The sequence below is a fragment of the Hyperolius riggenbachi genome, chromosome 7, assembly GCF_040937935.1.
Source record: "Hyperolius riggenbachi isolate aHypRig1 chromosome 7, aHypRig1.pri, whole genome shotgun sequence".
In the NCBI taxonomy this organism is placed as follows: domain Eukaryota; kingdom Metazoa; phylum Chordata; class Amphibia; order Anura; family Hyperoliidae; genus Hyperolius; species Hyperolius riggenbachi.
In genome coordinates this window covers 249,773,056-249,800,749 of record NC_090652.1, presented here as the reverse complement: position 1 = coordinate 249,800,749, position 27,694 = coordinate 249,773,056, and the positions used below count along the sequence as shown (strand labels likewise).

Sequence of the window (27,694 nt, the reverse complement as noted above, 5' to 3'; positions counted from 1 at the left end):
TTTAAATACCAAATAAGACTATGGGATTCCAGAAAAGTCTCGCTCAGGATTCTGACTATAGATACAGTTGTTCATCAGATTATTGCCACTTCTGGTTTTCTTTAATGTAAAGAAATGGGATTCTAAGTCATAAGCAGGATTAGTACTTTACATAAACATTTACCTCTTCACTATATTCCAATTCACCATCATGTTAAAAGGAACCCGAGGTGTGAGACCTATGGAAGCTGCCACATTTATTTCCTTATAAGCAATACCAGTTGCTTGGCAGTCCTGCTGATATTTCTGGTTAGTAGGATTTAAATCACACACCAGAGACAAGCATGCAGCTAACCTTGTCAGAAACAACGATCTGCATGGTAGTTCGGGGTCTGTGGCTACATGTATTAGAGGCAGAGGGTCAGTAGGACAGCCAGACAATTTGCATTATTTAAAAGCAAATAAACACATCAGCCTCCATATCCCTCTTACAACGGGTTCCCTTTAAAGGATACATGTAAGGAGTGAAATATAAAGGCGGTCATTCTTTCCTTTTAAAATGCTGCAGGTCTGACCACTTTAGCTTGGCATTAGTGTATTTTCTGCCGCACATCCGGAACAAATATGCAGCTAGCAGAGACACGATAAGCATACTTCATGTGGGTCAGCAACTAAAAGTATTAGTGGCAAAGATACAGTATGCAGACAGGGAGGTAGTATTTTGCTTAGCCTCTGTATTTCTCTCACAACAGGCTCCTGTTACATAAGCAGCAGGCTGCCAGGCGGGCATGTTGTGTCAATGCCAGGTGCCATGCCTCCCTGACTCATAGTGGCAGGGCGGGTGAACGCGGGTGGAGTGGGGGGGGGGGGGGGGGAGCGCTGCAGCAATGGGTAAACATCAGACTGATTGTCACTTCAGTGAGCCAGAACTCTGCGTATTCCAGGCCTCCAATATTATTATGTGTTGGAACCGCAAGACAAGTAAGAATACTAATATAAAGTCTGCTCATTCTCCACCAATTCATAGGAGCTACATGAAATAAAGGACAGGTGCATATAAAGATGACATTTACCTCGCACAACATCAACCACATTACATGTCGGGTCTATGCTTCCAATGTGTTTGGGGTGTGCCGGGTTGACTTTCACTTTTCCACCAAACAGCAGAGCTGGAAATAAAGAGTACAAAGTCCATTTATACAGCCATGTTCCCAATTGAAAAATCTGCACATAAAACATTTAACACAAAGCTGACAGCACCACACATGGTGCATACATTACAATTGGGGATGGTCAATGACATGCAAATCATTCCAAGGTCATAAAGCACATTTGGGATGGCATGCTCATAAAGGTGGAATTGGGATGGTCCAATTTCAAGCTGCATACATTTGCATAATCCAGCATCAACTTGGAATTATTTGCATCTCATTGACAATCTACTTTAAGGCCTGGAACCCACTGAAAACCGCAAACGCAAAACGCAACCGCTAGCGTTTTGTCTGAGCGGTTTGCAAGTGGATTCATGCGAGTTTTTGGTCGCGTTTTGCAACATTGTATTTTTTTCCCCAGCGGGTGCCTAGCGTTTTGCGTTTTGCGTTTTTATCCTGATTGGTCCTGTGAATTATTTTTCATTTTGTTACAGTGTGCTGAACCGCAAAACGCTAGCAAAACCGCTCAGTTTAGGTTTTGCTGAGCGTTTCCGCTAGCGGTTCAATACTTTACATTGAAGCGCTAACGCTCCCAAAATGCTGCATGTCCTGCGTTTGCGTTTCTGAGAAACGCAAACGCTCCTGTGGAAGTTGCCCCATCCATTAACATTAGCCCAGCGTTTTGGCAAACTGCTAGCGTATCGCAGTGCTGCCAAAACGCTGCCAAAAGCGCTCCTGTGGGTTCCAGCCCTAAAGGAATACTGTAGGGGGGTCAGGGGAAAATGAGTTGAACTCACCCAGGGCTTCTAATGGTCCCCCACAGACATCCTGTGCCCGCGCAGCCACTCACCGATCCTACGGCCCCGCCTCCAGTTCACTTCTGGAATTTCAGACTTTAAAGTCTGAAAACCACTGCACCTGCGTTGCCGTGTCCTTGCTCCCACTGATGTCACCAGGAGCGCACGGCGCAGGCACAGACCATACTGGGCTTGTGCTATACACTCCTGGTGATGTCAGCGGGAGCGAGGGCACGGCAACGCAGGCGCAGCGGTTTTCAGACTTTAAAGTCTGAAATTCCAGAAGTGAACCCGAGCATCGGTGAGTGGCTGCACGGGCACAGGATGTCTGCGGGGGACCATTAGAAGCTCCGGGTGAGTTCAACTCATTTTCTCCTGACCCCCCTACAGTATTCCTTTAAGGCCTCTTTTCCACGAACTGTTTACAGGCAGTGAAATGCCTCTCAAACCCTGGCAACTGCTTGCGGCTGCCTGGCAACTGCTTGCGGCTGCCTGGCAACTGCTTGCGGCTGCCTGGCAACTGCTTGCTGCTGCCTGGCAACTGCTTGCTGCTGCCTGGCAACTGCTTGCTGCTGCCTGGCAACTGCTTGCTGCTGCCTGGCAACTGCTTGCTGCTGCCTGGCAACTGCTTGCTGCTGCCTGGCAACTGCTTGCTGCTGCCTGGCAACTGCTTGCTGCTGCCTGGCAACTGCTTGCTGCTGCCTGGCAACTGCTTGCTGAGCACACAGCTCAACAGTTCGTGGAAAAATTGATTTTGGCATACAGCTCATGAAAACCCCAAATTTCCTATCTCAAAAAATTAGCATATTTCATCCGACCAATAAAAGAAAAGTCTTTTTAAAACAAAAAAAAGTAAACCTTCAAATAATTAAGTTCAGTTATGCACTCAATACTTGGTCGGGAATCCTTTTGCAGAAATGACTGCTTCAATGCGGCGTGGCATGGAGGCAATCAGCCTGTGGCACTGCTCAGGTGTTATGGAGGCCCAGGATGCTTCGATAGCAGCCTTAAGCTCATGTTGGGTCTTGCGTCTCAACTTTCTCTTCACAATATCCCACAGATTCTCTATGGGGTTCAGGTCAGGAGAGTTGGCAGGCCAATTGAGCACAGTAATACCATGGTCAGTAAACCATTTACCAGTGGTTTTGGCACTGTGAGCAGGTGCCAGGTCGCGCTGAAAAATGAAATCTTCATCTCCATAAAGCTTTTCAGCAGATGGAAACATGAAGTGCTCCAAAATCCCCTGATAGCTAGCTGCATTGACCCTGCCCTTGATAAAACACAGTGGACCAACACCAGCAGCTGACATGGCACCCCAGACCATCACTGACTGTGGTTACTTGACACTGGACTTCAGGCATTTTGGCATTTCCCTCTCCCCAGTATTTCTCCAGACTCTGGCACCTTGATTTCCGAATGACATGTAAAAGTTGCTTTCATCCGAAAAAAGTACTTTGGACCACTGAGCAACAGTCCAGTGCTGCTTCTCTGTAGCCCAGGCGCTTCTGCCGCTGTTTTTGGTTCAAAAGTGGGTTCATGCTTCCATCTGTTGAAAAGCTTTATGGAGATGAAGATTTCATTTTTCAGCACGACCTGGCACCTGCTCACAGTGCCAAAACCACTGGTAAATGGTTTACTGACCATGGTATTACTGTGCTCAATTGGCCTGCCAACTCTCCTGACCTGAACCCCATAGAGAATCTGTGGGTTATTGTGAAGAGAAAGTTGAGAGACGCAAGACCCAACACTCTGGATGCGCTTAAGGCCGCTATCGAAGCATCCTGGGCCTCCATAACACCTGAGCAGTGCCACAGGCTGATTGCCTCCATGCCACGCCGCATTAAAGCAGTCATTTCTGCAAAAGGATTCCCGACCAAGTATAGAGTGCATAACTGAACATAATTATTTGAAGGTTGACTTTTTTTGTTTTATAAACACTTTTCTATTATTGGATGGATGAAATATGCTAATATTTTGAGATAGGAAATTTGGGTTTTCATGAGCTGTATGCCAAAATCATCAATATTAAAACAATAAAAGGCTTGAACTACTTCAGTTGTGTGTATTTGAATCTAAAATATATGAAAGTCTAATGTTTATCAGTACATTACAGAAAATAATGAACTTTATCACAATATGCTAATTTTTTGAGAAGATCCTGTATTACATAAGAATAGGAAAAGCACTTGCCTACCTTTAGATTGGTGGGGGGGGGGGGGGGGGAGGGTGCTCAGGAGGTCACCTCTGAGCATGTGGAAGCCAGAAGAACTATATAAAATGTAGACCTGCAGAATCTTTTTTTTTCTTTTGCCAACAATCCTGTCCTGCTAATTACAATGCACATACGTATGCAAACAAACAGACCCCTGGCACAGGAAGACAGCCAACTGAACAAAAAAAAAAAAAAAAAAAAAAAAAAAAAAAAAAAAAAAAAAAAAAAAAAAAAAAATCGGGAGTGGTGCATATTGCTGGGCAGTGTTGAGCTAGTCAGCACTAGCCTTTCCTTGCATATTTATACAGCAGGTTTAGTAGGGTTTTAAAAGGAACCTGAAGTGAGACTATGAGGCTACTTGCACACTAAGACGTTGCGTTAGGTGCCACGTTAAGATCGCATAACGTGCACTTCTACGTGGACGTCAGAGTGAGCCGCGTTGTGCAGCTCACTCTGGCGTCCGTGATGCGTACTCTTGTGCGCATGCGGCATCACGTGGTCCCGCCGGCCAATCACCGCACAGAGCGGCCGCTCCAGGAAGTAAACACTGCACGTCACAACGTGCAGTGAATATTAATTAGCCATGTGCCTGGCCGCTCTCCGCTCCTCCCCAACATGACTGCGCATGTGCAGACCGTCTAACGCGGCTTAAGCCGCTCTAACGCCGTAGCATGCTGCACTTTCGGGAGAACGTGCAGCGTTACATGTAACGCAACGTGGGCTGTGTGAACAGCCCACTTGTATTACATTGCTGTGCGTTGGGAGAGCGTTACAGGCGCACTGACGTGCGCCTGTAACGTCCATGTGTGTAAGCAGCCTGAAGGCTGCCATAATTATTTCCTTTAAAAAAAAAAAAATACCAGTTTCCTTCAGACTTGCTGATCTTTTTGGCTGCACTAGTGTCTGAATCACACCAGAAACACCTAATCTGCTGCATGCTTGTTCAAAGGGTCTATGGCTAAACATATTAGAGGCAAAGAATCAGAAGGATAGCCAGGCAACTGGTATTGCTTAAAAGGAAATAAATATGGCAGCCTCCATATCCCTCTCACTACAGCTGTCCTTTAACACTGCTGATAGAAGTTGTGATCAGCCAATACAAACTTCTGCTCCTTGGGTGGGACTACTTAGCATATTAGTTACATTTTTGATCCTCACTGGTACACAAACAATGTTAAACATGAATTACGCTTGCGTAGTCATAAAATACATGGTTTAGAGGGTTATTGGTGAAGTTTGTGTGCAATATGTTTTTTTCTGTACGATAAGCCAATAAACCTTGGAAGTGTAAGGTTTGTTTTTGTTTTATTGCACATACTGTAAAAACAGAACATAACCACTTGTTATGTAAATAATGTGAGTTACTATCTAAAGGTCGGTAACGCACAAAACCGTGCATATTTAAAAAAGGGAAGGTCTGAGCAATGTAAAAATAAAAAAATCCACTTACCTGGCGCTTCCTCCAGCCCCCTTCATCTGTCCTGTGCCCTCGTCACAACTCCCAGTCCCCTCCAGTGGAGGTGCCGACCTCGCCAGGTCGGCTTCTCCTGCGTTTCAGCATGCGGCTCACTGGTCGCACTGACGTCATCTGGACTGTACTGCGCAGTCCGGATGATGTCAGTGCGACTTATAGCCGCTCGCGCAGGCGCAGTGGACATCCTGCGCCGGCAGGGGACTCCGGGCCACCAGCGGCAAGGGCACAGGACGGCTGACAGGGGCTGGAGGAAGCCCGAGGTAAGTGGATTTTTTTAGGTTAATCAAGCTCGGATGTGTCCTTTAACGGGGAACTTCAGCCCAAACAAACATAATGTCATTAATTTACATGAGTTATGTTAATTAAAATAGATAGGCAATATAATCTCTTACCCACCCTGTTTTAAAAGAACAGGCAAATGTTTGTGATTTCATGGGTGCAGACATCTTTTTGGTTGAAAGGAGGTGACAGGGAGCACGAGACAAAGTTCAGACTGTCCTGTGTCCTGATCACCCCTCCCAGTTATGTGCGCTAGGCTTCAAATCCCAAATAAAAAAATTGCACTAAAACAGCAGGAGAACAACATCAGAAATCCCATCATGCTTTGCACAGCATCAGGGGAAAAATGTCCGGGCAGTTTTATTCTGTGCAGCTAAAAATGAGGCTTATGTAAAAAAAAAAAAAAGTTCTGATGCAGTGAAACTGTTAAAGAAACACCAAGCCTTTTCAGGGCAGTGGATTACATTTTTAGTCTGGAGGTTCACTTTAAGGACAACTGACTAGAAAGGGATATAGAGGCTGCCATATTTTATTTCCTTTTAAGCAATACTAGTTGCCTGGCTGTCCTGCTGACCCTCTGCCTCTAAGGGCCCGTTTCCACTATCGCGAATCCGCATGCGTTGCCCGCATGCGGATTCGCACAGTCAGTACAAGTGGATGGGACTGTTTCCACTTGTGCGTTTCCCCGCACGTTTTTCTGTGCAGAAAAAATCTGCATGGTAGGTCCCTCAGAATTCGCCTGCGTGTGGAATGCAGGCGAATCGCATGCAATGTATTTAATAGGGAAATCGCATGCGTTTTCCCCATGCGTGTTTTGCCGCGAATTCGCATGCGATTTCGCATAGGTATTAATGTTAATTTACACAGGCAGTGACATGGTTAAATTCGCATACAGCCTTACGCATGCGAAATCGCATGCGAAATCGCGGCAAAAAACGCATGCGGAATCGCACCCGCATGCGATTTGCCTGCGACTCCGCAACGCTATAGTGGAAACGGGCCCTAATACTTTTAGCCACAGACCCTGAACAAGCGTGCAGCAGATCAGGTGTTACTGATATGATTGTCAGATCTCACAATATTAGCTGCATGCTTGTTTCTGGTGTTATTTTGACTCTACTGCAGCTAAATAGGTAAGCAGGTTGGCCAGGCAACTAATATTGCTTAAAAGGAAATATGGCAGCCTCCATATTCGTCTCACTTCAGTTTCACTTTAAGTCAAACATCTGATCTGCATGCTTGTTCAGAGGCTATGACTAAAATAGTATTAGAAGCAGCGGATCAGCAGGACAGCAACAGCCAGGCAATGTGCATTGTTTACAAACCCAAACAAATATGGCAGCCTCGTTATCCCTCGCAGGTTAGTTGTCTTTTAGGTCTACACTGTATCCTTATATTGGCTGCAAAAAGGTAAAATGTCCATCACTTTCAGCCTCACTAGCCTGCAGCCACCAGGTCACAGTTTTAACCATCTCAGCTGCAATGAGGAGAATGAACACGAACGAACACACACACACACACACACACACACACACACACTTTTTTCCTTTTAAAATAATACCAGTTGCCTGACTCTCCTGCTGATCCTGTGTCTCTAATACTTTTAGCTACAGCCCCTCAACAAGCATGCAGATCAGGAGCTCTGACTGAAGTCAGACTGGATTAGCTGCATGCTTGTTTCAGGTGTGTGATCCAGATACTACTAGAGCCAAAGACATCAGCAGGACTGCCAAGCAACTGGTATTGTTTAGAAGGAAACATCCATATCCCTCTCAGTGAAGGTTCCCTTTAATAGAGCTCTTTTGCAGAATGGCTGGAGCCAGGACTGACTCACTGTGCTGATTTAGAAGCATTCTGATTGAAATGCGGCTCATGTAGAAGCGATCGAGGAAATACTGCACATTCTGGGATGTCACTGGATCGGCACCGAAGCTGTCCTTATACTCGACGACACCCTGCGCCATGGTCGGGATGACATCGTTGTGCCGATTCCTGATCTTTATCACCGTATCTGTGAAACTAAAAAGAAAAAACAAAAGCTTATTTGCAAACTCCACAAATGTGAAACCTCCTGCCCCATCCCCAGTACATACAAGATTGGGCCTATATGGGCTTGGGGAGGTCTCCAGTAGTGCGCTGCATTTGCAACACTATTTTCCCCCGATCGCAATAGTCATGCATACTGCATTTTTCAAGCGACTGGCCTTCTATACAAAATAGAGTGTAGGAAAGTCACAATCTCGCCATAGCAAACGCGCCGCACTTCGATTTTTTTGTGATTCAGCAATTTAAAATATTGTCCCACCAGCTTTTCTTCTTCCAATGCAAACTCACCGCAATCGCACCAGTCTATTCGCAGCCATTTCCACTACCAGCTACTTGTCTATCCCAGATAAAGTTCATCAACCTGCAAGTCTGGAACAACCACCCCCCTTACTATACAACACTACAGGAAGAACACAGCAACTTTTTTGTAGCATTTGAAAAGATGACCAATTTCCTTATTATTTTACTACGGTACTTATCGCTTAGCACGAATCAAGCGGCACAAAGTCAAATAGCTACAATAACTACAGATTGTATGAGAGACAGTAAATCTTCTGCAGCTGAAAATTGTTTCGTCCTTCAAAAATAATAAGAATTAGAAAAGAATATTCCTATTCAATTTACAACCCAGTCACACTTCACGGAGTTCTCCTTTAACCTCAGACACAGTGCTTCTCCCATGTGGGCACACAACTGCAACATACCATCTAAACATAAGGCATGTTTTATTTTTCAATATATGATAGACTGCAGTGATTTAGAATATAAAATATATAAAAATCTCTCTCACACACACCGGCTGCTGAAAAATCAATACCGCAGCCTCTGTAATAATCGGAATACTTTACAATGGGCAAGGTTCAGCACACCCACTGAAAGTAAACAAGAGAAATGAATACTGTCTGGAGTGTGATGTATGTAAGCACAAGAGCTGCTTATCTGTATCATTAACCACTTGTGGACAATGCTAGATTTACATCCTCTGGCAGAAAGACAAATATGTCTGCAACCCCAAATCCCTCCCTGGTGTTTAACTGATGTGGTTTTATCTACAGCAGCTCCTTTTATTTTAAACTATTGTAGGTGAAAACTTAGGGCAACCAACCAACCAATCGGTCATCCAATTTGATTATTATAATCGAATTGGATGAAAATTGGTGCTGCCAAGTGCATGCCCGACCAACAAAGTGACCAATTTCGGGACAGAAATTGGCCGCACAGTGGATCGTGCATGTTGGAAATTTTCGGGCTGAGGTTGGTTGGTCGGATGCGCTGCGGTACGGTGGCTGATTTGCGAACGAGCGACGAGACGACGAAACCCGGCAATGTATAAATGTAGTGCATTTATACATTACCTGTCTGGTGTCAGCCTCAACGCGGTTTCCGTCCATCTCCGGGTTCTGCATACACGCCGGCAGCGCTCTGACGTCACGAAGGTGCATAGAGGCTGACGCCAGACGCTATGCGCCGCTAGCGTGTATGTGGCTTATCGGGCGAGATGGACGGACACCACGCGGAAGCTGCTACAGGTCAGGTAATGTAAAAATGCACTACATTACATACTACAGCGACGGGGCGGGCATCGGCAGCTCTGCTGATTCCCTGATGATTTCATGCTGACAAGTTTGTCTCTTGGTCGAATCTGCCCATACTTGTTCTAATGTATGGGCACCTTAAGAAAGATTCTATTTTTCCAATCTTTTAGGCCTTGTACACACTATACACATTGCTGTGCACATTTTAGCAATGTGTATGGTGTGCGACACACAGGAAAATCAGAAGTGCATAGACTGCACTGTCTGATGTTCAAACTACATGCTCTGCGCAGGCGTGCAATGCACGATCACACCACTGCACGCATTTTTTTTTTGTCAAAGTTCAGTGCTAGCCCATTCACTGAATGGTATCAGCAGTGCAAATGGTGTGTGATTGCAGGGGTTGTGTTCCGATCGCATGGCCATCTGTGCTTAAAGGAGAACTGTAGTGATAGGTATATGGAGGCTGCCATATTTCTTTCCTTTTAAAGGACAACTGTAATGAGAGGGATATGGAGGCTGCCATATTAATTTCCTTTTAAACAATACCAGTTGCCTGGCTGTCCTGGTGATCCTCTGCCTTTAATACTTTCAGCCATAGACCCTGAACAAGCATGCAGCAAATCAGGTGTTTCTGACATTGTCAGATCTGACAAGATTAGTTGCATGCTTGTTTCTGGTGTGATTCAGACACTACTGCAGCATAATAGATCAAGCAGGGCTGCCAGGCAACTGGTATTGTTTAAAATGAAAAATATGGCAGCCTCCATATACCTCTCACGTCAGTTATCCTTTAAGGTCTATGTCCAGTGTCTGTTGTAGTTTACACACATTATAATGCTTGGGTTCTGCAACTGACAACTGTGAATCCAGTCTTACCATTTGAAAAGGAATAAAAAATAAACAAACACAATTATTGGAAAAAAATAGCACCCCAAAAGAAAGTCTAGTTTCTAAAGGAAAAAAAAAAAAACATAAAATACAATTTCTTACATGTTAATAGGTTAAAGGTCATCCAAGGTGCAAATAAACTGATGAGAAAAAACAATTGTATCTATCCTCCTCCTCCTAAAATTAACTTTAGATACAGTTTTATTTTATTTTTAATCTAGTTTTTACCATTTCATTGTCTCTGCTCAATGACACCTTCATTTAAAGGATACCCGAACTGACACGTGACATGATGAGACACAAATAACTATGCTGTGTTCCTTTTTTTTATTTCTCTGTCTGAGAGAGTTAAATATCAGGTATGTAAGTGGCTGACTCAGTCCTGACTCAGACAGGAAGTGACTACAGTGTGACCCTCACTGATAAGAAATTCCCCTTTTTACCTCTTTCTTGCTCTCAGAAGCCACTTTCTGCTAGGAAAGTGTTTTATAGTTGGAATTCCTTATCAGTAAGGGTCACACTGTAGTCACTTCCTGTCTGAGTCAGGACTGAGTCAGCCACTTACATACCTGATATTCAACTCTTTCAGGCTGAGAAAGAAAAAAGGAACACAGCACCGTTATTTGTGTGCTAGGCACTGTACATACACATGTCTATCTCATCATGTCACATGTCAGTTTGGGTATCCTTTAAGTATTCTGGAGCTCAAATCTATTAATTATTGACCCTTTTTATCTCTTTCCTGCTCCAGGAAGCTATTTACTGACAGGAAAGTATTTTATGGCTGTAATTACTTATCAGTGAGGGTTATGCTATAGTCTGACCAGTCCGACCCGGACAGAAACTGTCACTTGCATACCTGATATTTAACTCTTTCAGGCAGAGAAAGAAGAAAAAGGAACACAGCCCAGTTATTTGTGCTTTTATGACTGTACATACACACGTCTGTCTCATGTCACAGGTCACCTCGGGCAAGTCACATTAACTAGGCCGAGGCGAAAATGTCAAAACTGCTCCAATACATGAGGGGAGAATGACCTCTAGACGCGAGGTGGTTTATGTAGTTCTGTCTCAGAGCAGCATACTACATAGCCTTTCCCAAAGTAAGTGGGGTGAAAGTTGCACAGCTGATGTCACAACATTTACAGTATATCTTGAAGCCATTTGTTGTAGCCAAAGATTAACTAGGAAGACATGGCAATCCAAGCCTCCTCCTTCCCCTAACATTCTCCATCACTAGTTTAAAGCAAACCTCAACCAAAGTCTCCCCCTCCTGAACCTTTTTATACTACATTCTACAGGCATAATATGTTTTAATAGTTTATTTCACCTTGCTGGTCAGAGCTATGCTTATGTCCCTACTAATGTTTTGCAAGATGCAGCATTAGACATGTGAAGCAGCTGGGTATAAATGTGTGGGTGTAACCATAAGCATTCACTGATGCACTTACTCTCTGACTGTGTCTAGGTCCTCTGTATTTTTCTCTTTAAAATCAACTATTTCCTGGAAACTCTGATCATACCTGTAGGAGACAACATGCAAGTTATTAATGTGCTGATTCCTTATATCCTATAAGGGTACAGGCACAAGCATTCAGTTTTAGTTCACTTGTCTTTTCATGTAAATATGAACCTGCACAAAAAAAAATAAAAAAAGACAACCCTGCAGCACAGGGTAGGCATCCTAAAGTGTCTGCTAGAAGACACTGACCCTCACCGATGCTAGATAACCAAGAGGAACTCGTATCCTCACTCATGCCCAGGCCCTTCCTAGAGTACACTCCAGTTCATCCCCTGCACCAAGTACAACATGCATCAGCAGAGCCACCAACTGCTTCAAATGCAGATCTCAAAACCCTGAGGCAGGGAGCAAACCTGAGGCCTCGAGAAACTGGCAGCACTTTCCCACAGCCTAATCAGCATTCTTGACCAGCTGAAACCAGCCGATTGTCGGCAAAGGGAAAATCGCACATGTTGTGGGATAAAAAGCAACATTGGCTTTTTTTCCCCCTAGCTGCGGAAAACCGTTAATTTCTCCCAGTGCACTGCGACTGTGCATTGGGAAGCATGTGCTTTTTCGCGTTGCAAAAAACACCATCGATTTTTGGCAAGTGTGACCCTAGCTGGAGGCTCGGAGCACACTTGGCTGTACAAAAAAAACAGGAGTTTGCTGCATTGAGTGTTTTCTATTGAGTAGCATTTTTCAATGGGTAAAGATCGAGTATCATTTATTTTAGGAAAAACTCATAAAAGATGCAGTAAAACGCACATCTTCTACATCTCCATTGAAATACATTATGTGCGTTTCACAGAAATATGCAAGTTGTGCATTGTTGGAAAACACAGAGATATGCGTTTTTTTAAGTGGCCAATAGAGTTTAATTATGTAAAAAACGCATGCGTTTTCTTTAACACACGTGCTTCTGCTTAGTGCGCTCCTTGCCCGAAGTATCTGTAATGTTAAAATAACCATGAGAATTGTAGAGCCATACACAGTAAGAATGGGAAGGTTTGGTATCTGTCACACGCAGCACGTTATGGTGTTAGCTAGGTAAGAGACATAGGCCCAGTGCACACCAAAACCGCTAGCAGATCCGCAATACGCTAGCGGTTTTGGGAGCTGATTTCAGAGCGATTCTAGGTATGTTTAGAGAGGTTTTCTAAACATACCTAGCGGTTTTGGGTGCGTTTTTGTGTAGCAGATTACACATATTGTTACAGTAAAAGCTGTTACTGAACAGCTACTGTAACAAAAATGCCTGGCAAATCGCTCTGAACTAGCGTTTTTCAGAGTGGTTTGCGTTTTTCCTATACTTTACATTGAGGACGAAACGCTTCCGAAAACCGCAAACGCGCAGCAGGAGGCGCGTTTGCGGCTTGGCAAAAACCGCAAACCGCCGGTGTGCACCATCCCATTGCAATACATTAGATAAGCGTTTTTATAGGCGGATGCGGCCGGCGGATCGCTCCAAAAACCGCTCGGTGTGCACTGGGCCATGCACAGTAATGCAGGAATGGGAAGGTTGAGTGTCCGTTACACGCAGCACGTTATGGTGTTAGCTAGGTAGAGACATACACAGTAATGCAGGAATGGGAAGGTTTGGTATCTGTCACACGCAGCACGTTATGGTGTTAGCCAGGTAGAGCCATACACAGTAATGCAGGAATGGGAAGGATGAGTATCTGTCACACGCAGCACGTTATGGTGTTAGCCAGGTAGAGCCATACACAGTAATGCAGGAATGGGAAGGATGAGTATCTGTCACACGCAGCACGTTATGGTGTTAGCCAGGTAGAGCCATACACAGTAATGCAGGAATGGGAAGGTTGAGTGTCCGTTACATGCAGCACGTTATGGTGTTAGCCAGGTAGAGCCATACACAGTAATGCAGGAATGGGAAGGTTGAGTATCTGTCACATGCAGCACATTATGGTGTTAGCCAGGTAGGTACAGGGGTGGGAATAGAGTGAGTAGGAGGGGTTTATTTCTAATCAAGAAATAAGTACATTAAAGGGAACCTGAAGTGAGAGGCATATGGTGGCTGTCAACTTTAATTCCCTAAAGGTTTGGAGTACACTTGCCGTTTTTGTTGCATTTGCGGTTTTCAATAGAGGGAGGAAAAATAAAAAAAAATAAAAACAAAAAAAAAACAACAGTACCATATTTATTTCATTAAAAGTGCATAGGATCCATTTCTGCCATAGGAAACCATTGCATACAATTCACATAGCAGTAGCAAAAATAGGCAGCAAATTGCGCAGATAGCTACAGCATTTTGTACTGCCGTCCATAGACTTTCATTATGTGCGATTTTGCGTGCATTTCCCCCACCCCTGGGAAATGCACGCGGTTCTGCAAACTATGCTCCCTGCCTTAAACAATACCAGTTGCCTGGCTGACCTGCTGATCTTTTAGGCATGATTAGTGTCTGAATCACACACCTGAAACGAGCATGTGGCTAATCGGTCAGATTTCAGTCAGAACACCTGATCTGCATACTTGTTCAGGCTCTAAGGCTAAAAGTATAAGAGGCAGATGATCAGCAGGCAATTTGCATTGTTTAATAGGAAAGACACTAATTACTTACGGTAACGTCTTTTCCAGTAGTCCGAAGGACAGCACCCCTGAGACCTGTCTCCCTCCCCACAATTGATGGACAGGAACTAGATTAGCATAAAAGATTTGCATCAATTAGGCAGACATATAAGCAGGGTGAAACCAGACCTCGTCAGTAATAAAAAAGACAACACCATTATGTAATGCTTCCAAAAAAATATGTTTTAATAGAATAAAGGGTGGGTCGCAAGGGTGCTGTCCTTCGGACTACTGGAAAAGACGTTACCGTAAGTAATTAGTGTCTTTCCAGGAACGTCCTTGGACAGCACCCCTGAGACGATAGACAAGACCATATAATTTAGGGGGGGGGACAACTGCTTGTAACACTTTTCTACCAAATGTCAAGTCTGAGCTTGCTAAGACATCTAGTCTATAGTGTTTTACGAATGTATTTTGACTAGACCAGGTAGCCGCTCTACAGATCTGCTCAATCGTGGCTCCTGCCTTCTCTGCCCAAGATGCTGATACTGCTCTTGTAGAATGTGCCTTCACAGATGAGGATAGGATCTTCCCCTGGCGAGAATAGGCTAAAGCAATAGTTTGTCTTATCCATCTGGCGATCGAGCTCTTTGAAGCCTGTTTTCCTCTGAATTTTCCTCCAAATAAAACAAACAGAGCATCTGACTTTCTCCATAAACTGGATCTTTCAATGTATGTTAATACAGTTCTTCTCACATCGAGGCAATGAAGTCTCTGTTCCTTGCTGTTTGAAGGATTATTACAAAATGAGGGCAGAAATATTTCTTGAGATCTATGAAATCTTGAGACTACCTTAGGCAGAAAAGAGGTGTCGAGACGCAGAGTTATTCGGTCTCCTGAAATTACACAATACGGTTCCTTCACTGAAAGGGCCTGAAGTTCACAAATTCTCCTGGCGGAAGTGATTGCTATTAGGAAGGCTGTTTTAAGGGTTAATATCTTGTCCGAGACCTCCTCCAGAGGTTCGAAGGGGGCTTCACACAAGGCCTGAAGTACTGTGTTGAGGTCCCAAGAAGGCATCTTACATTGAACAAACGGTCTAAGACGTTTTAGAGCTCTGAAAAAACGGACAAAGTATTCTTCCTCTGCTAGTCTCCTTTCCAGAAACACACTAAGGGCGGATGTGTGAACCTTCAAAGTGCTTGTGCTGAGCCCCATTTCATAACCATCTTGCAGGAACTCGAGAACCGAAAGGGAAGAACTCACTTCTCTTGAATTCTGAAAACACCATTCATTGTACACATTCCAGACCTTTCCATAGATTTGCCTTGTGACTTTTTTCCTACTTTGCAATAAAGTCTCTGAAAGCTTGTTTGAAAAACCTCTGTTCTTTAATAACCTCCATTCAGGCTCCATGCGGAAAGATGAAGCATCTGCAGATTGGGATGAAATGCTGGACCCTGAAGAAGAAGGTCTGGCCGCATCTGAAGACAAATTGGATCTACTGTAGATAAGCTCCTTAGAAGAGTAAACCAGGGTCTCTTTGGCCAGTATGGTACTATTACTATTGCTTTTGCTTGATCCTGGCATATCCTGCTGAGAACCCGAGGTATTAGACATAGAGGAGGGAAAACATACATTAGTCCTGGACTCCATTTTATTGAGAATGCGTCTACCGCCAAGGGCTTGTCCTGTGGACACAGGGAGCAGAACATCGGGCACTTCTTGTTGTTCCTTCGTGCAAAGAGATCCAGGACTGGATGACCCCATTGCTCTGTGATCTCCTGAAATACCTCCTCGTTTAGAGACCATTCGTCCTGGTGAAGAGGGGATCGACTCAGGAAGTCTGCCAGCTGATTTAATGTTCCCTTCAGATGTAGAGCTTTCAGGGACTTCAAGTTCATCTCGGACCATCTCAAAATCTGATCTGCTTGTAAGTAAAGGGATCGGCTCCTTGTTCCCCCTTGCCTGTTTAGATATGCCACAACTGTGTTGTTGTCTGTTCGAATCGTGACATGAGTCTGTCTTATCTGGTCCTGGAAGTGTTGCAAAGCCTCCCATACTGCCTGAAGTTCTCTGTTGTTTGATGATCGTAAGTGTTCTGACCAAGTTCCCTGAGCTGGGGATGTGCCTAGATGGGCTCCCCATCCCCAGGCGCTCGCGTCTGTCGTTATAACAGTCTCTGAGGGAAAGTTCCACAGATTTCCTTTCGAGAGATGAGGAGGCCTCAACCACCAATCCAGCGATCTCTTGACTCTCTGAGGAATGATGACAGACTTGTCTAAAGATTCCTTCTTCCGATTCCAACTCCTTAAAATCCAATGTTGAAGAGTCCTGGCGTGCAGCTGTCCCCACTGAACCGCGGGAAGTGAAGAGGTTAGTAATCCCAGCAGTGCCATAGCTTTCCTTAAGGTGCCCATACACTCGTCAGATTGGCAGCAGACAGATAAGAAATGCATCTGATGATCTATCTGATGCGTTTTTAGAACATTTTTTACCAGGATAGAATTCCAACAGATTTCAGTTTGAAATCTGTTGAAATTCGATCTGATGGCATTTTTTTGCCATCAGATTTCCATTAAGGCCAATGCAAACTGATAAGCAATCTCATCAGATCGACCTAAATTTTCCACCCTGCTAGTTCGATGGAAATCCATCGAAATCGATCGAAATCGGCCGTCGATCGGTCGATCGGCCAACCGATTTGCGATCGATCGATCGATCGATCGACCGCGATCGATCGATCGTCCAGAAAATCGGCTGAGTGTATGGGCTGCTTTAGTGTGACTGATTTCATTTCCTGGAAAGAAAGAACACATCTTAGAATGGCAGATATTTTTCTCTAGGGCAGAATCACCAGGTTAGCAAGAGAAGATATAGTGAAACCCAAATATTCCATAGATTGACAGGGAGTAAGAGAGGACTTTTCCCAATTAACCATCCCAAGGATTGAAGAAAGTCTAAGCAGACATTCACTTGAGCATGCACAGACTCAAAGGATGGACCCCAGATCAAAAGATCATCTAGATAGGCGATAATGTGAATAGATTGTAGTCTAAGAACCGCCAAGATCTCACATAGTAAAGGGGAGGGCAAGAAACTGATAGTGTCTTACCTCTCCTTGTAGCATCAGGGCAAACTGCAGATACCTCTGAGATTCCAGATGAATTGGTATGTGCAGGTATGCATCCTTGAGGTCTAGAGAAGACATGTAACATTGATGTTGAAGCAGATTTATTACGCTGCGAACATTGTCCATTCTGAACTTCCGATATCTTATTGACATGTTTAATCTCTTTAAGTTCAGGATGAATCTGTATTGACCCTGGGTTTTTTTTACAAGGAACACTGGTGATTAAAAACCCTGATACTGCTGGCACTTTGGGACTAATCTGATTACTTTCTTTTCTAACAGTGAGGACACCTCTGTCTTTAAAGCTAGATCTTTGATTGAATCCTTTGGAGATGGTGTTAGGAAGAACTGACTTGGAGGGTGGTCTGAGAACTCGATCTTGTACCCTTCCAGAATTATGTTTAGTAGCCACTTGTTTTGAGAAATGGATTCCCATTTTTCGTAGAAGAGCGCAATTCTGCCCCCCACTGGAAGCCTGGCGTCATTGTCTAGGGGGCTGTGAGGTTGGATTAGAGGAGAAATTGGAGGAAAAATTGGGCTTAGAACGCTGTGTTTTATTTGGGACCCAACGTCTCTTATTGGGGGGCCTGCTGTCAGTCTCTTTCTTTTGGTCTCGAAAGGACCCCTTTCTTTGAAAACTCCTCCTCTTAAATGGAAAGTTCTTTTTCCTATCAGCTGATCTCTCTAGGATATCATCTAATTTGGATCCGAACAGGAACTCACCCTCACAAGGGATCCCACATAATTTTGATTTAGAAGACGTGTCACCTTGCCAGGTCTTTACCCAAATGCCTCTCCTTGATGTATTCACCAGGGCTGAAGTTCGAGCTGTTAGTCGTACTGTGTCGTCTGCTGCATCTGAAAGATAATTAGCTCCATGCAACAAATTATCAAAATCTTTAAGTATCTCTTCCCTGGGTACTCCTGAAGCAATGCGGGATTGTGTATTCAATAACCAGACCTTCAGAGACCTAGCTGCTGCTGTGGATGCTACTGCTGGTTTTAAAGTTAGAGTAGACGACTCCCATGCTCTCCTTAAAATGTTGTCCATTTTCTTGTCTATGGGATCCCTGAGGTTACCAAAATCTTCAAACTGAAGGTCTGACCTCCTAGACAGTTTGGATAATGAGGGATCAAGTTTTGGGGCTGTACCCCAGAACTTCTGATCTTCTGGATTAAATGGATACTTTTTAGATAGGGATTTTGGCCAGAAGGCTCTTCTCTCAGGATTATCCCACTCTCGTTTAACAATATTCTTTAGGGCACCGTGAACAGGTATATAAACAGTCTCAGGGTCAGATAGACCTACATACATCTGATCTAATGGAGTAAGAGTCTTTTCGTCAGGTTTTATCCCCATAGTATCATGCATTGCTTTCAGAAAAATTTTCATAGAGTCTGGGGGAAAAGCAAACCTATGCAATTTATCCTCTGTATGTTCATCTTCAGAACCGATCTCCTCTAACGAGGAGATGGCTACCTCACCCTCAGATAAATCTGACTCAGCCGAGTCCTCTCCTCTCCTTCTTTTATGAGTAGGGACTGATTCTGCAGGTTCTTGTTCAAGCGTAGAAGGAACTACCCGAACAGGGGCTGCCTCAGAGGCAGTAGAGGCTGAGGGCTGGGATGCAGGATTAACATCTGATGGAATATTAGATGGAATGTTAGCTTCCTTGATCACTTGGATCGCAGTTGCCATTTCAGACTTCATCCAACCCATAAGGTCTTTGAAGATTACAGGGGATTCCTTCTTAACAATTTTATCAGTACAATTACGGCAAAGAGGCCTTGAGGATGATGATGATATTCTCTCTGAACATATAGCACACTTCTTATAATCCGATTTCTGTGTAGACTTTCCCTTGTCACTCTTTTCTCCCTTATCAGGTAAATCGGGCTTGTCTTTAACTGATTTAGGCACAGTGGGCTACAAGAGAACAGATGGGAAAGTATAATCAGAATATGCCCCTTTAAGCGTATTACAGCAAACAACTGTTAGGATTCATATCAATGTCCTACCAGAGAGGCATCGGAACCAGGCTCCACAGATCTAGTAGACCCAAGTCCTGCGGCAGCGTCCATGATCGAAGTAATAATGCAGAGACCATGTGCTTAGTTTAAATAGGCCGCCCAAGAAATACCGCCCCTCTACCTGTGGTGTCTCTAAAAGATTTCCCACAGAAACAGTGTCAGATGACACATAGTCCCCCTCGCTCATACCTCTTCCGCCGCCCGGAACCATCCGTCTCCGCATCCCTCGATCCGTAGCAGCCACGCCGACTCAGAGGGTGGGGACCGCAAATGCAGCAGCCGCATCAGCAGCCGCATGACTCCGGGCGGCGAATCAGGAAGTACTTCCGGGGTCGAGGTGGCGTCAGTCTGCCCGCGTGATCACGATCCGCAATCCGGAAGTGGGCTATGAACGCGTCCGGCATGTAGTCCTTCTGATATGGAGAAGCCAGTAGGTGCAGCACGGAACCTGGGCAAGTACACTAACCGGCCTACAACCAGGAAACCCCGCTACACAGCTCCTGTCCCACGGACATGGTTGGCTCCAGCTTCTCATCCAGCTCCTGGTGGTGGACAGAAAACAACTGACGAGGTCTGGTTTCACCCTGCTTATATGTCTGCCTAATTGATGCAAATCTTTTATGCTAATCTAGTTCCTGTCCATCAATTGTGGGGAGGGAGACAGGTCTCAGGGGTGCTGTCCAAGGACGTTCCTGGAAATACATACGTAAGCCTCCATATTACTCTCACTTCAGTTTTGTCACTTTCATCCTTGCTAGTATAGAGGTATAATCCTCTAAACAAAGTGCTCATTGGTAGTGATGGCAACCCACTCCTTCTATAATCCTCTTTATTCAAGTTTCCTTCAAGCCATTTATATTTTTTCATCTAATGTTCGATAGTACAGAAATCCTCACAAGACCCCCCTCATTGCATTGTGCTGTGGAAGGCTCTCTTACCAGCTCTGCACTAGTTTTATAGAAGGCATCTTTAGGAGGTTATCTGGAAGCAAGTTAATTTCTTTCATGATATTTGCTAGTCGCACAGGTAGTTCCTGTCGCAGAAATATGAATGATGTCTTCTCACAGGCATTTACTGACCCTGGAAGAAAACAAATGTAATATTAGAAAACACATTTTAATATACTCATCTAGAGCAGAGACTGGCTCCCACATAGATTCTTCACAGAAATGTATATTTATTACTCCCCAGAGAGAAGGAATGTCAGAATAAAGTCTCCTAATGTCAGGAGAAAGACCCTCCCCTTTCAGTCCCCATTAATGGTCCTTGAATGTGATGTATGAGCTCAGCCACTTTCATTTTAGTTTCTCATATATCTATTCCAACCTCTGGAACTGATGTAAGGGCTCAAACCCACTAGCAGCCTTTTCCAAGCACTGGTGATTTGAAAAGCTCTTGCCAATGCAATGCTATGGGGGATTTTTTACAATGCAGTACATTAGCAAGAGCTTTCCAAAGCACAAGCGCTTAGAAATGGCTTAGTAATGTACTGCTGGTGGGTATCAGGCCTAGGGCCTCTTTCGGATGGGCAGCTGGCAGGCAGTGAATTCACAGCCTGTCAGCTAATCTCCTGCACTGGCTGGGTGCTTGTTAGTGCTCAGTACCGGTGCTTGACAGGAGCCCCCCCCCCCCATTGAGTCACATCTGAGCGTTGGCGGAAACAATGTTTCGATTCGACATGTCACTGTTCTCTGCCGTTTGGGTGCATTTACATTACACCCGAATGGTACTCGTGGGTGGCCTGACAAGTATGACAACATTTAGGCATCTTTCAGATGGGAGGTGTGCAGTTCAGCCTACCATCTGAAAGAGGCCTAAATGTTGTTATGCACTTTGCACAGTAGACAGCCTGTGGTGAAGTATTTTATCATCATAAGCTCAGTTTATATTGATCAGAATAGTCAAGGGTAACTTTAAAGGGTACCTGAAGCCGGAGGCGGTCATATTTATTTCCTTTTGAATACCAGTTGCCTGGCAGCCCTGCTGATCTCTTTGGCTGCAGTAGTGCCTGAATCACCCACCTGAAACAAGCACGTGGTTAATACAGTCAGAAATACCTACCGTAATCTTCATGCTTGTTCAGGGTCTATGGCTAAAAGCCTAAGAGGCAGGATCAGCAGGACAGCCAGGCAATGTGCATTGTTTAAGGCTCCTTTAACACATTCACATGCACTTCGGGGAATCACCGGTAATGCACTGCAGTTTGTGCGTTACGTTTCTTCGGCCGCCCTGCGGCTATAATGCACGGTGTGACTTTTCAGCTGCAGTGCAGCAATGCAAGGACTCTTTCAGACCAGCAGCTGACAGGTAGTGAATCCTAGGAGATGTAGGGAAACACCGCTTCACCATACTAGGGTATAAAAGTCCAATGTTTATTGGAGAAACATGAACACCAGCAAAAGGTAGCTAACTTTTTATGCTACTGGTGTTCATGTTTCTATAATAAAAATTGGACTTTTACACCCAAGTACGGTGAAGCGGAGTTTCCCTTCATTTCCTTGATTACTGGCATCTGTATTCTCTGCTCCTGGATGTTGGTGCAGCACAGGTGGCAGTAGAGGATTTGCACATTTCCAGGCAGTGAATTCACCGCCTGTCAGCTGGCCGGGCGATCGTTAGGGCTCGGTACTGGTGTTAGACAGATGGCCACCCCATGGAGTCAGACCTGAGCACAGCCGCAGCCGTGCTCAGACTCAACAGGTCACGGTCCTCTGCTGCCAGGTAACACCACAGCGTGTCAGCACTCGACATACGTGGTGTTAACACCCCGTACCATCCTCCGCTGCCTCTATCGCCGGTACCGGGTCCCGTCACTTCGGCAAGGCAGGGCCAGTCGACGCAAGTGCAGTGTGCTCCCTCCATACTGCGCCGTCACATGCATAAAGCAGGCGCCGGTGAGACGGAGGGAGGCCCGGTGGATGCGTACAACTGGTCGCGTCCGGCAGAAGTGACGGTACCCGGTAGTAGCGATAGAGGCAGCGGAGGATGGCAGCGAGGGAGCTATCCATGCTGATGGGGCTGGAGGAAGCCCCAGGTATGTATAACATCTTTTCTCATTTTCTGTCTCTGGTCGTCTCTGGTTCCGTTTAAATAACCCTAAGAGGAAATAAAGCTTTGCCTCCATATCCCTCTCAGTTCACGTGCGCTTCAAAAATGTGAAGCTTCAGTCACAGAACTGTAACAATATTGCTATCGATATAATGCGATATTGCTATCGTTATAATGGTAGTTTGCTTTATCATATACTAAATTAAAAAGGTCCTCAAATTGCTCAAAGGGTGCCCTTCTTTCTACAATGTAACCCAGATTCTTATTTGGGCAGTCTATAACAAGTTTGAGGGAAAAAAAAAATTAGATGTATTTATGAGGTCACCTAGTCAGGGAGTTTCTACAGTTAAAGAAGAATTATGCAAATATATGCAACATGAAATGCACTAATCGAATAAAACTGAGGTAGGAGCAGAGTGGTCCCTTTTTCAAGATGTATACCATTTCCATACATCATTTGCATAATCCTGCACCAACTATTTGCATCTCAGTGACAAGCCCTAGTTTACACAGACAGAAAAAGCTGTTCAATCGGGATGGTCACATGAGATGCCATGTAACGATAGTCTCCGGTTAACAAATGAAATAAGGACTGTAGGTCCGTCCTTAACCGCAATCTGTTCTTAAAGGGGCACTACAGCAAAAAATTGTAAAATTTAAAATATGTGCAAACATATATAAATAAGAAGTACATTTTTTCCAGAGTAAAATGAGCCATAAATTACTTTTCTCCTATGTTGCTGTCACTTACAGTAGGTAGTAGAAATCTGACAGAAGTGACAGGTTTTGGACTAGTCCATCTCTTTATAGGGGATTCTCAGCAAGGCTTTTATTCTTTATAAAGATATTTCCTAAAAATGATTTAGACAATGATGCTGGCCAGCTTCCCTGTGCGCAACACAGTTTTTTGGCAGTTGGACAGAGCAACTGCCATTCACTAAGTGGTTTTGAAAACAAATATATCCCTGAGAATCCCCTATAAAGAGATGGACTAGTCCAAAACCTGTCACTTCTGTCAGATTTCTACTACCTACTGTTAGTGACAGCAACATAGGAGAAAAGTAATTTATGGCTCATTTTACTCTGGACAAAACGTACTTCTTATTTGTATATGTTTGCACATATTTTAAATTTTACAGTTTTTCGCTGTAGTGCCCCTTTAAATCGGAATACTGTGCCATCTCTGTCCCCTTTACCTCCTCTGTGCCTCCAGAGTCCCCCTCTGTCCCCTGTACCTACTCTGTGCCTTCAGTGTCCCCTTCTGTGCCATCTATGTCCCTTGTACCTCCTCTGCATCTCCAGTGCCCCCCTCTGTCCCCTGTACCTCCTCTGTACCTCCAGTGTCATCTGTCCCCTGTACCTCCAGTGTCCCCCTCTGTGCCATCTCTGTCCCCTGTACCGACTCTGTGCCTCCAGTGCCCCCCTCTGTCACCTGTACCTCCAGTGTCATCTGTCCCCTGTACCTCCAGTGTCCCCCTCTGTGCCACCTCCGTCTCCTGTACCTCCTCTGTGCCACCAGTGTCCCCCTCTGTGCCATTTCTGTCCCCTGTACCTCCTATGTGCCTCCAGTGTCCCACTCTGTGCCCCCCTATGTGCCATCTCTGTCTCCTGTACCTCCTCTGTGCCTCCAGTGTCCCCCTCTGTGCCATCTGTCCCCTGTACCTCCTCAGTGCCCCCCTCTCTGCCATCTCTGTCTCCTGTACCTCCTCTGTGCCTCCAGTGTCCCCCTCTGTGCCATCTGTCCCCTGTACCTCCTCAGTGCCCCCCTCTGTGCCATCTCTGTCCCCTGTACCTCTGTGCCATCTCTGTCCCCTGTACCTCCTCTGTGCCTCCCTCTGTGCCATCTCTGTCCCCTGTACCTCCTCTGTCCCCTGTACCGGCTCTGACCCCTGTACCTCCTCTGTGCCTCTAGTGTCCCCCTCTGTGCCATCTCTGTCCTTTGTAGCTGCTCATACATGTTTAAAAGCCATTTTTTTAGATTTTAAAATCAATTTTCTCAAAAACTGCAAGTCCTATTTGAAATTTTTTTTCTACTTGTTCCCACAGAATCCAGGCTGTTCATATCGGCGGGTCGTTCATAAGTCGGGTGTTTGTAAATCGGGTACTGCAATACCTGTAATTCAAAATGGATGCAGGATTATGCAAATTTATGCCCCCTGCCTATGGACCAAAGCGATGTCCACCTTGGCGGGACGCAATTGGTCCATTTTCAATCTGCATACAAAATTTGCATAATCCTGCAACAACTCAGATTTGCATCTCAATGATCATCCCTACTATTCAACTGAAGTATTTCTGCCTAGAATGAGGCTTAATTAATTTAGTCCAATCTGGGTTTATTAAGAAATCTACACTGACAGAACTTGCAATCACAAATACTAAGGCTCCCTGCACATGATTCCGATTTTTAATCGTTTTTTACATGCGATTCCGATTTTTAATCGTTACTGCATGCTGCGTTTTTATGCGTTTTTCTGTTGATAGCATTCAGGGAAAATCTGAATTGCAAATCGGAATCGCAAATCGGATATGCAGTGTGCAGGGAGCCTGAGGCCTCTTTTCCACGGGCAGTTGAACTGTGTGCTCAGTGTAAGCAGTTGCCAGGCAGCAGTGAGCAGTTGCAAGATTTTGAGATGCTTTTCACTGCCTATCAACTGCTGGTAGAAAAAAGAGGCCTAATGCTGGGTACACACGATGAGATTTCCCGTTCGATTTGCGGATCGATTCGATTATTTCAAACATGTTCGATTGGATTTCGATCGTTTTTTTTCATGATAGGTATGCAAAAATCGACGGAAAAAACGATCGAAATCCAATCGAACATGTTTGAAATAATCGAATCGATCCGAAAATCGAACGGGAAATCTCATCGTGTGTACCCAGCATAAGACCTCTTTTCCACAGGCAGTTGATAGGCAGTGAAATGCCTCTCAAACCCTCACAACTGCTCACTGCTACCTGACAACTGCTTACTGCTGCTTGGTACTGTATATACTCGAATACAAGTCGATCTAGTGTATAAGTCGACTCCAATATTGGCTGCACTTGGGGCTCAGGGGGGGTTAATGGCTGCACTGCATACAGTATTGCAGCCATTAACCCCTCCTGTCCTTTCATTGCAGCCAATACCTCCCCCAGGCCCCCCCAAGTGCTGCAAAAATTCACTCCATGTTATGCAGCCCAGTATTTCCCCCCTGCCCTCTTCCTTGTTAATTGTTGTGGCCAGGACTTTCACACCTGTGTTTTCTTGGCATTTCCTTTCCTCAAAGTATCACTTACCACTGAGTAAATTGCTGCAAATGGGAATGTCACTATTAGTACACACATTGCTCAATGTGCTCAGTGTTGCCGGTGACTAATGTATACGCCAACCCCTATACATTTATGAAGTGAATCAGACCTACATTTCTAGACTTATACTTGAGTATATACAGTAACTGCTTGCTGAGCATGCAGTTCAGCTGCTCGTGGAAAAGAGGCCCAACTCACCAGCTTAGCAATCCCAGCAAATAGTAAAAGATTACAGCATTTGTCTGGATCATATTGACAATGTAATAGATAATTATAAATGTACCTGTAGTGAAAAAAAAAATTGTCCCAAATGGGTACTCATTTCAGTCTGCCTCCACCTCGCCGTTCCAGCGCTTAGACCCACACAAGCCCATCGACAAATGATCGCACCACCGCAGCCTTACACACTTTTACATTCCAATTTTACCACCTCCATGGCTTTAGGGCCCATTCACACTGGGGATCGTAAAACGCCAACAAAATCGATAGTGTTTTGCAACAAGGGAGTGGGGGGGGGGTTCAATAAAAGCATGCGATTGAGCGAGAGATTTGCATTTTCTTTACATTTCTTTCGCAACCGCTCTAGACCGATGCATACACCACATTTGTGTTTATCGCAAATTGCCAGCGATCATGGCCATATACTTTTAATTCCAGTAACGCTTTGTAAAGCGCTAGCTAACGCTGGCAGTTGGTGGTAAACACCAGCAAATCACCTCAGTGTAAATGGGCACTTAATTACTTGGCAGTGTAGTGCCTGAAATGTCAGCAAACAGGAATTGAAATGTGATGCTTTTTCACCTGCAGCAGTAAGGTCCTGTGACTGCTAACCTGTGTAGTTCTGTTGCAAAAGTCTAAATAGGGACATCTCCACGTAACCTTCACTTGTGCCCCAATTACCACAGAACTCCTATTTTTCAACTTGTGGACCTGAGCTGCAAAACACGCTGAAAACTGATCAGAAACTAGGCCAACTGCTTGCCCTTCAAGCAGACAGCCAGAGGCAATGCATGGCTGCTATTTATTCTCTGGTGATCTAATACATACTGTAGATGCTGGAGAAATTGGAACAAAGTTGAACCTATTCAGAAAGTTCACTTGCAAAGTAAAGATAAGGAATCCTACGTAATAACACACCAGTGCTTTGTCTTGCTATAGCAAGCATTCAGCATAACATTACACAGCACAGAAGAGGTGAATGGATGGCTAGACACAAACTACCCATACAAGTGATTGCTGTATATTTCTGCCCAAATATTTTCCAGCAATCTAGAAAAAAAAAAAAAAAAAAAGACAAAAAGGATAAGAATGTGTGCTGCTCCTAAGCCTAAGGACCCACTAAAGCGCATTCCATAGCGTTTATGTTTTCTAGGAATAGAGAAAGCGCTTTGCTACTAAAAGGCTATGGGAATGAGTCCATAGCTTTGTGGCCATTTTTACACATTCCTAATAATTCTGATTCACCATGAGCTTGCTGGGTAGTCTGTAAGGGATGGAACCCACTAGGAATCGGAGAGGCACATGTGATCTCTTCTGCTAGGGGGTGTGGCTATGGGCAGAAGCCAGACATCAGAATACTAGGCAAGTATAATTAACTTTATTTAAAGTGATCCAGAGCAGAAGCTTGGGATCAAAATTATATACTTACCTGAACAGAGGGAAGCCTCGGGAACCTTTTGAGGATGTCCCTCCATCACTGAGCACGGCTCCGCTCCAGATCGGGGCCACTCTCCTCCTCTGATATGAGAGCAGCCGTGCATGTACAGTGGTTTGCAAAAGTATTCGGGCCCC

General features: G+C 44.7%; 1 protein-coding gene across 1 annotated transcript in view; it reads right to left on the bottom strand.

Moving 5' to 3' along the window:
• Positions 1 to 27,694, bottom strand: part of PDK1 (pyruvate dehydrogenase kinase 1) — a 64,134-nt gene that overhangs the window by 28,968 nt on the left and 7,472 nt on the right. The window contains 4 exon segments of the mRNA XM_068245484.1: positions 1,053 to 1,148; positions 7,727 to 7,911; positions 11,816 to 11,887; positions 20,503 to 20,644. Of these exon segments, the coding sequence (XP_068101585.1) occupies positions 1,053 to 1,148; positions 7,727 to 7,911; positions 11,816 to 11,887; positions 20,503 to 20,644 (495 nt within the window).